Below are 13,056 nucleotides of genomic sequence, written 5' to 3' on the forward strand. Positions count from 1 at the left end.
GGGACCGTGATGCCAAGGGAGGAGCCCAGGCATCCTTAGAAGGCCTAAGAAGGGCTTCGGGAGGTCCAGGCTGCCTCTGAGCGTCTCCGCTTGTGACCGTGACCGTGACAACCGGAATCGGAACCGGAATCGGAATCGACTCCGGGCGTGTGACCGTGACGTGACGGCCGGAAACGGAGAGGAAAGGCGTGGAGCGGAAAGGGAAGGAGTCTGGTCTAGCCTAAGGGCCGGGGAGTGTCGGAGAGGACCAATGGGAATGGCGGCCAGCCATGACCACTGGAGGGTAGCGACAGGAGGGTCACTCGGAGACGTCCCCGGACGTCTCCAGAGAGGTGGAGGTGTGAGGGCGTGCAGCCTGGGGCGCTGCAGTAGGCACGAGCCTTAACGGCAGTAGGCCTCACCCAGGGGAAGGCCCGATGACGGGGGCCGTGGTGGCGGAGTGGAGAGCGGAGCCATGGCAAGGCTCAGCCATCCGAACATAAGCCCGAACGCTGACATGGGTTGGGGACACCCAAGAGGTCCAGCAGGTAGAGATCGTAGGGAGACCTTGATAAGTGACAGCCCAGAGAGGCTAGAAGGCCATAGGCTCAAGGTCTCGGAGAGGAAGTGGTGCGTCCACATCCGGAGAGGTCTCCGATGGCATTAGTGATCCCTGATGGTGACTCCGCCGGCGGAGAGACTCCCGGAAAGGGGTGGCCAGGGAAGTCGAAGACTGAGGATCACTGGATGTGGGATGTGGTGCGGCAGTGGAGGGAGAGCGTCAGGGTGCGGAGACGCGGAGACACGAGCGGAGACGCGGAGACGCGAGCGGAGACGCGGCGCTTGATGGGATCAAGTGACGGCATCAGGGTTTCCCCTGACATCATCCCCCTTCAAGCTGCGTCGCCCCGATGCAGGAAAAAAATCGGGGGTCACTGAGCTCGTCCTCCGGAGTCCCTTGTCCTCCAGTGGCCAAGCTCCTGTCTCTGTCGATGTCCAGAGACTGTCCATCTCCAAGAGCCAGTGTGACGGTACCTTGGCGTTGCTCCAGTGATTGCTGTTGCCAAGGTCAACCCATGGAGTACTTGCGTTCTCCACTGGTTTCGCGCCCATACTCGGAGACGCCCCGGAGACCTGCGGTCCCGGTGCCTCTCCGAGAGATGGTGCAACTACACCTTTGCGTAGCTTCGGTGTGCGCCCGCTTGCGCTCTGGTCGCATGTTGCTCCAGGAGGGTCCTCTGCGAGTCCCCTCCTATACCTCCTCCATCCCCCCTTCAAGAGTGCGGCGCCCCCGACGCACCACAGAAAAAAAAAAAGGGGGGGGTCTGCGCTTAGCCAAGGCACCAAGTACACCTCCGGAAACGTCTCCGTTTGTGCCCGGAAACGTCTCCGAGCGTGACCGGAAACGCCTGTGACGTCACAGGGCGATTCCGACCATCTCTACTGGTTGTTGGAGATCGTTGGGCGGCAAATGACTTGCCATGGGGTGATAGCATAGCGAGTGGCGAGCTCACTTTTACTGCACCCAGATGTCAGGTTTGGGGGAAAGGAATTGCAGTGTGACTCCGGACACTGCGCTGTCAGCCGGGGCACTAAGCCTAGTGTTGCGGACTGGGTGGCAACAGCTCGACCCATCCTAGTTGTGCGGCAGAGGCGGGTTGACGTAGGCATTCCAGAAGCGATTCCATTGTTCGGGGTCCGGCTGTACAATGGGACCCTTTGAGCATCTCCGCTGGTGGCGTGACCGTGACGTGACGACCGGAAACGGAAACGCGATTCCGAGCGTGTGACTGTGACGTGACGGGCGGAAAGCGGAGAGGGGTCCCATGAGCGGAAGGGGCACCTGCAGAGCCCTGAACTGCAGTGACTGCCTAGGTAACACCATGGTGGATCCTCTAAGGCAAGGGTACCCTCCGGGGCAGCTATGTTGACACCAGAGACGTATGAGACGTCTCCGGGAGGGTGTGCTAAATGAACTCCAATGCCATGTGAATGACATTGTGGGGTGGAGTCCGTCTCCGGAGGGTGAGGGGGAAAGTCGGCACTCCGACTCAGCACCTGCCACTTGTGGCCTAGTAGGGCGGCCCCAGGCGAGCGGACTCGTCGTCTCGCATCTGGCACGGGCCTATACGGCAGTAGGCCACGCCCAGAACCTAGCGGGGCGGCAACGAGTGGTGTCATGCCAAGGTGTCGCAAGCCGATCAAAGGGATCAGCCATCTCGTGGTTATCCCAAGGTCCAGAGTCGAACTGGACGCGTCGAGCCGGACACGTAGGGAAGGTCACCCAGCTAGTCCGATGAGAATCGGGGCCGGGTTGTGAAGCCCGCGGAGACACGTGCGTAGGGGAACACGGGTGATGGAGTGTGGGAGACTTGCCTCCCAAGGGGGCCGAGCCTTTGCTCGGGGTGTGAGCGGTCTCATGTCAAAGGCACGATGACAGCATCAGCGGAAAGGTCTCCGGAGGTGCCCCCCGGAATCGCTCCAGGGATCATGTGCCGCCCAAATTCTGGTGGAGTTGTCACATGTCTGCCAAAATCTGGGTGGTCACATAATGTCGTGGTGGGGGGTGCGGTTTGAGCAAGAGACAGAGGCGAGGTGTGTGGTGATGGCAGAAGGTGCAGAAGGGAAGGTCATCGCACCAGCAAAGACACTATGGTCAGCATCTTTGGCAGTAAGAGTGGGGAGCATGCAGAGGTAATGGCCATCGCAGCGACAACCGCGGGAAAGCGGAATCGGAATCGGAATCGGAATCCGGAGTCGTTTTGATGCCATCAGGGCGCTCCGCATGGCAGGGGAAGCCCATTCCGACAGGTGGCTGGCAGCAGGAACGGCTAGGGACAGACGAGCGGTGGCCGGAGAGGCCAGCATTAGCCATGGGTGGAGGGAAGGAAGGCGGGGCCACGGTCGGAATCGGGGGGGAAGGGGGTCCGGAAGTGGTTCAGGACAGCCCGGGGCCATAGGGCGCGGGGCATGGGAAAGCTAAACCACGGCCGGAGGAGAACACCAAGGGCCAGGCAGGAGGAAGTATTGAGGCCTCACGAGGACCAAAGTGTTCGAAGGGGGCTGGGGCTGTGCAGCGCAAGGTCGGGTGGGGCCGGGACGGAGCCATCTGTCGCAATCCACCAAGAATCCTCCTGCATGCAGCCCCTCCGGAGGCCACCTCCAGGTTACCGGCAGGGGGGCGTCAGAGACTGCGGGCCCTGGCAGGGAGTTGGGAGGTGAGGTCCGTATTGGTAGGCTTGTTCTGCTGTAAGGGCAACCTCGCGAGGCTCGAAATCAGAGTCCTGAGCAGAGGGGGAATCCTTAGTGAACTACTACAACAGGAAGGGACGCTACAGACTCACCTGAGCAGAGGGGGAATCCTTAGAGAACAAGCCAAGGAGCCCTCTGCTCAGGTGCACTACTATATACTAGTGACCGGAGTAATGATAGAGTGACTGCATAGCGAACGACGCATGGGAGAAGTCAGGTGTCGCTAATGGACCCTAGGTGAGTGTCGAGTAGCCCTCGAAGCTCCGGAGAGGCAGGTTTGGGACCGTGATGCCAAGGGAGGAGCCCAGGCATCCTTAGAAGGCCTAAGAAGGGCTTCGGGAGGTCCAGGCTGCCTCTGAGCGTCTCCGCTTGTGACCGTGACCGTGACAACCGGAATCGGAATCGACTCCGGGCGTGTGACCGTGACGTGACGGCCGGAAACGGAGAGGAAAGGCGTGGAGCGGAAAGGGAAGGAGTCTGGTCTAGCCTAAGGGCCGGGGAGTGTCGGAGAGGACCAATGGGAATGGCGGCCAGCCATGACCACTGGAGGGTAGCGACAGGAGGGTCACTCGGAGACGTCCCCGGACGTCTCCAGAGAGGTGGAGGTGTGAGGGCGTGCAGCCTGGGGCGCTGCAGTAGGCACGAGCCTTAACGGCAGTAGGCCTCACCCAGGGGAAGGCCCGATGACGGGGGCCGTGGTGGCGGAGTGGAGAGCGGAGCCATGGCAAGGCTCAGCCATCCGAACATAAGCCCGAACGCTGACATGGGTTGGGGACACCCAAGAGGTCCAGCAGGTAGAGATCGTAGGGAGACCTTGATAAGTGACAGCCCAGAGAGGCTAGAAGGCCATAGGCTCAAGGTCTCGGAGGGAAGTGGTGCGTCCACATCCGGAGAGGTCTCCGATGGCATTAGTGATCCCTGATGGTGACTCCGCCGGCGGAGAGACTCCCGGAAAGGGGTGGCCAGGGAAGTCGAAGACTGAGGATCACTGGATATGGGATGTGGTGCGGGCAGTGGAGGGGAGAGCGTCAGGGTGCGGAGACGCGGAGACACGAGCGGAGACGCGGAGACGCGAGCGGAGACGCGGCGCTTGATGGGATCAAGTGACGGCATCAGGGTTTCCCCTGACACTGGGGCTACACCCCAGCTTTGAATATTACTTGTATAAAGTAAATTCCTAATTGTAAAAGAAATCCCACTAATTACAGATTATAGATTGCAACCCAAGTCAGCAAACTTTATATACTTACCTTTTAATTTGTGTGGAAATTGAGAGTACTTAGTACATACTTATGTGTCAGCATAGTAGATAGCCCTGGATATAATGTGTTTCTGGTACTGGGTATAAGATATAATATACAGCTTTGTATCTCAATAAGGAGTGGTCACATCTTACAGCTTTTGATACCAATTTGGGACATTAACAGCAGTGACCCCAAAAATGGAAATGTGGAGCAAATGAATTGCTAAGGCCAGTGCCAAACATGTGCATACATTCACATGACATCTCCTTAATATAAGAGTAACATAAATTCTTTCGAAAAAAAAAGTTTCACAAAGAGTTGATCTCCAATGAGTAGTAAGTGGTAAAAAGTGTAAAGGATTGCCTTGGACCGCCAGGATGGCACCAGACTGGGGATCGAACCGGCGCTAGTGCATTTGCTCCCTCCCATCATATCTGGTGGCCGACGTGTAGATTCGCAGCCAAGGGGTCTGTGCGCGCCTTTCATAGGCATACAGACAACCTGTACAAGACGCCGGAGGTTATGCAAGAGCCTAGCTCCCGGTGTTCAGCGGACTCGGAGTCGACTCGAATGCATCATGAGTCGTTGCTTGCAGAAGACAGTTCAAGACGAGCACTAGTGTGAGGCACTGGAATCTATGGGCCGCCGTACTTTCAAAACTGGGCCGCTATAACGGCTGAGTTCCACCCTTCAATGCCGCAACTCAAGCAGAAGACAACAAAAAAATATGATGTGAGTGACCGTAGTTATACTGTAGTATTTTACTCAATTCGCATGTCACATGTCACACCTGTCAATTTATGTGAAATTTTTTCGTATGTCATAGCAAATCTTCCAAAATCCCTTCCCAAAATGGTAATTTATCCCAATTTTCCGCGCCTGCGGCGCCGAAAGTTGCCTAATTAGGCAATTTGATGCCATTATACGAATTGCGAACTTCGTATGTGATGTCATGCCGAAAATGGCATTCGGATTGAGTAAAATACTACAGTATTGTTCAGTTACTACTTATGCTCTCCGCAGACATCTTTGAAAAATGAAACTTTCCCTCCATTTCTTGCCTACACGCGGGCCAGCACGCGGCAGGCGTGGGCCAAAGTGGCTTTCCTTGATTGCGTCTGAGTTCAAGTGTGCTGTCCAATGGTGGCAAGGAACTCACCTCTTGTGCACCTTACGCCTTGCGGCCCCCGGGGCCTTCTTCGCCTTCACCTGGGTTCGGGTCCTCCTCGCCTTCACCGGGGTTCGTGTCCTCCTCGCCGCCCTGGCCGGGGTCCTCCTCTTGCCTGCGCACGACGGCAGCGCGACGGCCTTGCTGGGGGTCTTCGGGAGGCGGGCCGGGCGGCGCGAGGTCGGTCTGCTCCGGAGGGGGCGGAGCGAGGTCGGTCTCATCTGCACGGCCCAGGAAGGCAAAGGCGCGACGGCCTTGCTGGGGGTCTTCTCGTGCGGGCACCGGGGACAGCGCTAGCGCCAGCGAGGGCAGCAGGAAGGAGCAGTGCAAAGAGAGGGAGAGTTGGAAGCATTGTTTTGGTTGGTTTAAACCGGTGCGTGGGTTCGACGACGGTGGGATGAAGGACGGTGGACCGTTCCACCACTTACATACACTACCAAAGACACAAATAAAATTACGAGAAACAAGAAACACACTCAGTCAATCTCACCGCTTCGCCTTTTTCCTCGCGGGCTCCTTTTCCTTGCCTTTCTCCTTCCCCTTGGCCTTCTCCTCACCCTTCCCATCCTCCTTTTCATAGGCCGCAAACACCCTCGCGCGCTCGAACGGCCTCCCCCACTTCCGCGTCGGCAAATGGCCCTCAAACGGCGGCTGCCCGGGGCCCATCCACCGCCCCGGCCGGCGTCCTTTCCCCACTGCATAGTTATGGTACTTCGCAACGGCCGCTGTCATGCTTCAGATTCAACCTCGAGAGACACAAGATAAACCCACCAGCATACTGATGCGGCTCCGCGTCCTCCATCACCCTGCACATCGGCTTATAGTCCTCTACCAGCAGCCTCGATGGCCGATATATCGCGCAGAGAACACAACTGCCTCCACGCGGTGCAGCGGCAGGATCGTGCAGCCGGAGGCACGGAACATCGAGCTGAACACACTGTCGACAGGGCCGTGGCGCGACAGCGACATACCCATAGTTGGTCACGCCGATTTTGATCCGGTCGTCACCGAGGTCCGGACGCGCCTCCGCCGTTGCAAGCTTCGGCATACTGCCTGAAGCATAGAGTGCAGGCCAGGACTTGACGCCCGCGGGAGGGGATGGGAAGTCAGAGTCGGCGGGGTCGTCTACCTCTTCATGTGGCCGCTTACGCAGCCGTGAGGTCGTAGCCTGTGGGGTGTCTGTAGTGGGGGCTGCCCGGGCTGGTAGCCGGGGCTTAGTGTCTATCTTGGGCGATGCGGCAGGTTCCATTTTGACTGGCGCTGTCTCTGGCTCCGTTTCTGGGAGCTCCAGTGGCGGCTCATCCTCGCCCATCCATACGCCAGGCTGCTCCCCGCGCGCAATGGCGTAGTTGTGCAAGTCCGCAACAGCATCTATCCAGTGAGACAAATATATAGAAGCAAAATGAACAACTTACCAGCCAGTTTATGCAGCTTCGCGGCCTTCCCCCCCGCAATGCATACGACATGGGCACCCTTGGTCTTGTCATGGCACGCAATGCAGCTTTTGTTTCCCCGCGCGTCGACAACGAGACATGGAATGTCTAGCTGGGAACACCGCGCGCAAGGGACAAGCGGGACCGTTACGTGCCCGCTGCTGGCCTGGGGCCATGTCTTGAGGTCTGCCCGTGCCTGTGCCTTCGCAACCACGTGCATTTGTGGGACCGCGTATACCGCTGTCCACGTATCGAACCCTTCCGGTAGTGGTGGGGCTACTGTGTCAGACGTCGGCGACACAACAGGTGTGGCCACGGCGCCCGCTTTGCGTGGCCTGAGCGTTGGGGGTATAGGTGGTTCGGCCCGAGGGCGTAGCTTGGTTGGCTTTTTCGGGGGTAAAACCGTCTGGCGAGGTCAGTTTGAGACTGCAGCAAAGCGGCCACGTACATTCATCAGCGCCTCCCTGGTAATGTTGGCCCTTGTGCCTTTCTTTTTAGGCTTCGCCTTCACCGGCGCTTTGGCCTTTGCCGGGGTTGGAGCCTCTTCTTTCTCTTTCCAGCTTGGCTTCGGGTTCTCTTTTTCCTTCCCTTTCCCCTTCACCACAGTCTCCTCTCGGTGCTTTTCTTCCCTGTCCCCATCCGCTTTGCCTTCACCGTTCTCGACCACACCCGCCGTCTCTGCCCTCTCTCTCTGCTCCGTTATCCAGTCCTGGACCTCCTTCTCGCCAACATCCCCAACCACTCGTTCCTGCATGGCATAATGTGCCGCCTGCAGCTCGCCCAAGTCCCGCATCGTGTCGTCGATGGCAGCCAGCGCGCGCAACGGGTTCTTGCCGCCCACGTCAAACGTGTCGAGTGTCTGTGGTAGTGAGTGCCACCGAGAAAGAAGAGCGGACGACGCACGTATCCTATCGCTCTCGCATCCGAATTCACCGCGTCAATTCGCATGCGCAGTTCCGCCAGCTCACGCACAGCATCCGCATCTGCCGCGCGTGTCATTCCTCCCTCCTGCTATCGCGTGGGTGCTAGTTCCCGGTTGCTCGGTCGTGGACGGCGGATGGCGGAAGAAGAGAGGGTGGATGACGTGACATGAGGTGGTGTGGTTATATCCATATCCGTATCCATGGATATGGGTACACAGCCACCACAGATACAGATACAGATAGAGTCCCACATACCAAACGGTATATCCGTGCCACTCCCTAAGTAGTTGTGAGGCCGATAAGTAGTCATCCACAATCCATGTCATTACTGAGAGCTCAAACCAATCGAGTACTTAATATACCCTTCTCCTCCGATTCAGCATGCGGGATATGCACGAACAACGCTGCATATGCCTCCCGATTCTTAATCCCTGGGCGCTTATTATCCGCGTACAGAAACGACGACTTGGCGCAGTTGATCTGCGTGAGTGGCGTGACCCAGTGCGCATCCACAAATGTGGCCCGCTTGCCATCCAGCACCTTCGAGAAATCGTCGGACCGGCTTGGCTGACGCGAGCGGCTGCGCTTCAGCGTCGGGGGCGTCACACTGACCGGGCACAGGATCTCGCCCGCCGACAAAATCCTCCACGCAGCGCGCTGCCCGTCCACAGGCTCAAAGTCATGGTCGACGCCGCTCATCGCAAGCACGCGGTCGACCGCCACGTGATACAGCTCAGTTGCGCAGTCGTCGTCATTTGCCAACAGCTCTTCGGGTTCGACCTCGTACACGAGCCGGACGAGCACCTCCATGCCGGCCGCCCGGGCCGCCGTCGCAATGCGCTTGTCCACGCCCCGCAGCAGCGGCACAACGTCGCGGAGCGACCTCTCGTCAGTGGGCGTGCACGGTATTGGATAGGCGTGGACCAGCCCAAAGCAGAGCATGCCGTCTGAATTCGGGGGGAAGAGGGCGGCAGCGAGGCGTCTCATCGCGAGCGACATTTCGTCTTCCGCGGAGCTGAGCCCAGGGCCGCACATCGCTCTCTCGCCCCGCTGGACGGCAAACAGCTTGTAGCTCATTGTCACACGATACCCGCTGTCGATGTGGTCCTGCGTCATCGCCGTGTCGTTGCGGTATGCAGCATACGCAATATGGGCCATTGCACCGCCAGTGACCAGGCCGCCCGCGGGGGAGACAGTCTCCGCTTCCGTTCCCCCGTGTGAATGTCAGCGCCCCGCCGCTGTGGTGAGTTGGAAAGACAATGACTAGCGTCCCGATGTGTGCGTCGACGATGTCGGAGGGGCCCCAATGGATTGGTGGAGTTCCGGGAACTATGTAATCTGAAGTGAGGGACAGTCAAGTAGGCTAGCGCTTGACGCACCGTAAACATCGAGCCGGTCAAGCACAGCGCGAACCACTGCGTGTGGCTCTGCCTGCAGCATGTTGGGCGTGATGTCTGCGACGATGTCCTGCAAGACAGCGAGGTCGAGCCCATGCGAGAAGTGGCTGCGGTCCAGCGTTCGGTGTGGGGGGTCATCAAGCGAGTGTTCCGCCAGATACCCGAGGTCGACGTAAGAGTGGTGGAGGAAGTTCATGGCGTGCCAGCCTCTCGTGTTCTTGTGTGCCAGCTCCAGGTCGGGGCCCTTGACGGCGACGAGGCCGGACGTGTGGAGCACTGGCCGAGTGAGCGGCGCTTGCTCAAGGTGCTGAAGAGTGTCCTGGATGTGAGAGGTCATGCTGGGTGGAAACAACAGTGGTGTAGTGAGTGACACGCGTACCACTGGCTTAATATATGTGTGGGTCCAGCAGTGGGGACGCGTCACCATCGGAGTCAGAGTACAAAAGAAGTAATTATTGTTTATTTCTAGATAAAGGTTGTCAGGGACAGAAAGTAGCATGCACAAACACCCACACGCGTCGGGTCTTCGGCGCGCAGCGCCAGGCGAGAACGAGCATGCGATGGACGTCAAGGGAGAGCGACGAGCGTGGGACAAGAATCGGACACTCGGATGCGACGCCCGAAACACGTGCCGCTTATCAACCACGCTTCTTCTCCTCCCCCGCCCGCGCACCAGCCCTCCACAACGAACCCGCCTCCCGCACTTTGATGGCCCTCCACTATCAGCGCGCATCGATTCAGACGCCCAACAACTGTCGTCTATCGCGAAGGCTGCAGACCGACATCGGCAAGGTCTAAACGCCAAAAACACCGACCGTGCTGTCTGGGACGTCGTCAATGAGCAAGGCCCGGGCAACCGGCCAGCGTTGGTGCAATACCTGCAACACCCTTCCCCTTCTCAAAATGCGTCTCCCCCAGGTGATGGCTTGGACTGAACAAGTCAAGTCAGCATCGACAATGGGTTGGCGAAGATACCCACCTGAACGACTATGGCGCTTCTCTTCGCAACCGCGCTCGGCCCTGGCACATTCGGTGCGTTGACAAGTCTTCGCCTTCTCAGGCAGTGTTCCGGTCACCCAGCCACACGGAGTAAATAAGTGGCACGACACTCAAGCCCTTCAGACACAGAAACGGGACGATGCGGCAATGCCAACTGGGAAAATACATAAACCACGATGATGTTTCAATAGTACAGGACAACGTGAGTAGAATACGCTTGTGCCAGCAGCTATTCAGTACTAATAATTTATCGACAGAAACGTGGCTTCAAGTTCTTGCAGGATGCTTCAGGACTGTTTGAATACTCTGAAGGCGATCGACTTACTTGGGGTCAACGGCTCCAGTCTAGTCGTCGGCGCGAACTCCGCGACGTTCGAAGGTGCCCAAGTCGGTCGGCTCCGGGGGAGGCAGCGTAATCCTGGTGCATTCGTCATCCTGGCGCCGCCTGCGGGCTGGTTCCCAGGTGCCGTAGGTGGTCTCGTCGGGAGGAAAAACTGTTGTCTCATCGGGGGGCGGAATATCGTCGGGAGGAGGGTCGACCTGGGTCTCCTCCGGCGGGGGCAGCGCAGTGTTGGTTTCGGAGTCGTCCTGGCGCCGCATGCGGGCTGCCCCGGGGACTGCCCCGGCAATCACAACGGGGAGGAGAAGCGCGGTGAGGAGGATTTTGGGGAACATGGTAGTGTGGACGAGGACAGAAGCCATGTTTCCAGCGTTTATATACGCCCCGGGAGCCCTCGTTGGGCCATTCGGAAAAAGTTTTTTTCTCTTGTCGTCTTCTTTCGCAACTTGTCACATTCAACGGCTCATTCCCGAGTTCACGCCTGCGTGCCCAGGACCCTATTACCCGCTACCCACAGCCCAGGCCTTCCCACCCCAGACTTGACGCACCACAAATTCATCAGTGGGGTAATGGCGATGTGTCATGGAGCGCGCCACAGGCCACATGCGCGCGCCGGAAAATCGAACAAAAGCACCCGCGGTATGCGCAGCGTCCGCCCTCCTCCGGATCAACGACAGCCCGTCAGTTTCACTTTAACTTTTAACCTTTCGCTTTCGTTCTTGGCATTCTCTCGCACGAAGCGCTAGCGTTCAAGTTGTGCGCATTATCATGATGTTGAGGCCTTCTTCCGCTCGAGCCTGAGCCCTAGAACGTGCAGGACTCGGATCCTTGGCAGGATCAATGTGCCTCCGGTTGGCCTCCGGCTGCTCGACTTCCACCGTCCGGCGTGTTCCCGAAAGATGAGTCGATTTCGTCACCGACCGCCACTGGCACTGACAGCGCTTCCGCAAACGCCGAGATTGTAGCGAAACGCCGTACCCCGAGTCCGCCGTCGTGCGCATGCCGGCATTATCTGGTTCCTTGCGAGTGCAGGGCAACAGGGGTGCAGATCCTCTGATCATTGGTACCGGCCTAGTCTTCGTCACCAGCTCAGCACTGACAGCACATAAGAATGTTCATAGCTGTTCGTCGCGACGGCAGTGCGACGCATTGTGGTACGCGCCACAGTTGTGAATTCTTGTTGCTGAGGATACTGATAGCATGGTAACAAAACCACAGAATGGGCCATAGGTATTAGGTAACGCGAAGTCGCCCGTTCTCCTGCTCTTCTGTAACAAGCCGATAACTCACGCTGGCGAACACATCAATTGCAGCCGCACGAGGACAAACGCGAGCGTGGAAGTTCAACATCACAACCGTGGACGGGGACCTCGGAGTGTCAGTACTTATTGTTCTGCCGCTGCGTGATGCGGGAGTCCGCTTGATGCCGGGGCGTTTTGATCCAATTTTCTCCACTATGACTATTGAGTCTGGAGTGCGTTGAGAAGCGGGGACGTGGTTCCTGAGGGCGTATATAGACGCTGGCGAGCGACTGTGTGTCTCTCTTTATCCGCTACATCGGATCCCCAAACAACGACAACATGCTCCCCACACTCCTCCTCTCCGCGCTTCTCCTCCCTGCGGTCTTCGCCGCTGCAGTCCCCGGTGCAGTTCGCAACGTCGACGAGACCGGTGTTGCGCGCCGGGCACCCGACAACCTCGCCCTGTCTTCCGTCCACCTGATGGCCCGCCAGGACGACGACCCCCAGCCCGGCGACGGGGACGGCTACCCTACCGAGCCGCCGCCCGGCCCCGGCCCCGGCGATTACCCTACATATCCCCCTCCTTCCGGCCCCGGCGATTACCCTACCTATCCCCCTCCTCCCGGCTACCCTACGGAGTGCCCCCCACGCCGCAAGTGAAGAGCACGACAAGTGAGTTCTCTTGTTACATCGTCATCGAATGATTTTCATTGACGTGTGTTGCAAACAGTTCAATGAGCACGGCAAAGTTTCTCTTTAATGCATTTGTGGAGCGCATGAGAGTAGTAATTAGCCAGTTTAAACTTTACTCACATCGTGCGGCGCTGTTCATTTCTTCACAATCATTGTCACTTTGTCCCATGTTGCGGCAGGCTTTTGAAATTGTATGGCAATGCATGCCCTGAGCCAGCAGTGCACCATCATGAGCGATTCGATTCGATTCCATACCCACGCACCAAGCACCCCATACCCGGTGTCCTATTTGATAAGCGGCACGTGTTTCGGGCTTCCAAGCTCGAACGTCCGGTTGCAGTCTCACGCTCCTTCTCTGCTCTTCTCCACCGCTGCCCGTCGACCGTC

The 13,056-nt window shown here is 58.2% G+C and overlaps 1 protein-coding gene across 1 annotated transcript; it reads right to left on the reverse strand.

Moving 5' to 3' along the window:
- Window positions 1-5,646: 5,646 nt before the first annotated feature.
- Window positions 5,647-9,733, reverse strand: MIND_01406000 (uncharacterized protein; the record flags this gene model as incomplete). Its single annotated transcript, XM_037370460.1, has 9 exons — window positions 5,647-6,076; window positions 6,134-6,368; window positions 6,415-7,014; window positions 7,059-7,482; window positions 7,525-7,935; window positions 7,980-8,059; window positions 8,362-9,106; window positions 9,144-9,328; window positions 9,379-9,733. 9 exons carry the CDS (start codon window positions 9,731-9,733, stop codon window positions 5,647-5,649), a joined length of 3,465 nt encoding a protein of 1,154 aa, XP_037213052.1.
- Window positions 9,734-13,056: the final 3,323 nt, after the last annotated feature.

The sequence above is a fragment of the Mycena indigotica genome, assembly GCF_014461135.1.
Source record: "Mycena indigotica strain 171206Taipei chromosome Unknown Mind.scaff0018, whole genome shotgun sequence".
NCBI classification, from domain to species: Eukaryota; Fungi; Basidiomycota; class Agaricomycetes; order Agaricales; family Mycenaceae; genus Mycena; species Mycena indigotica.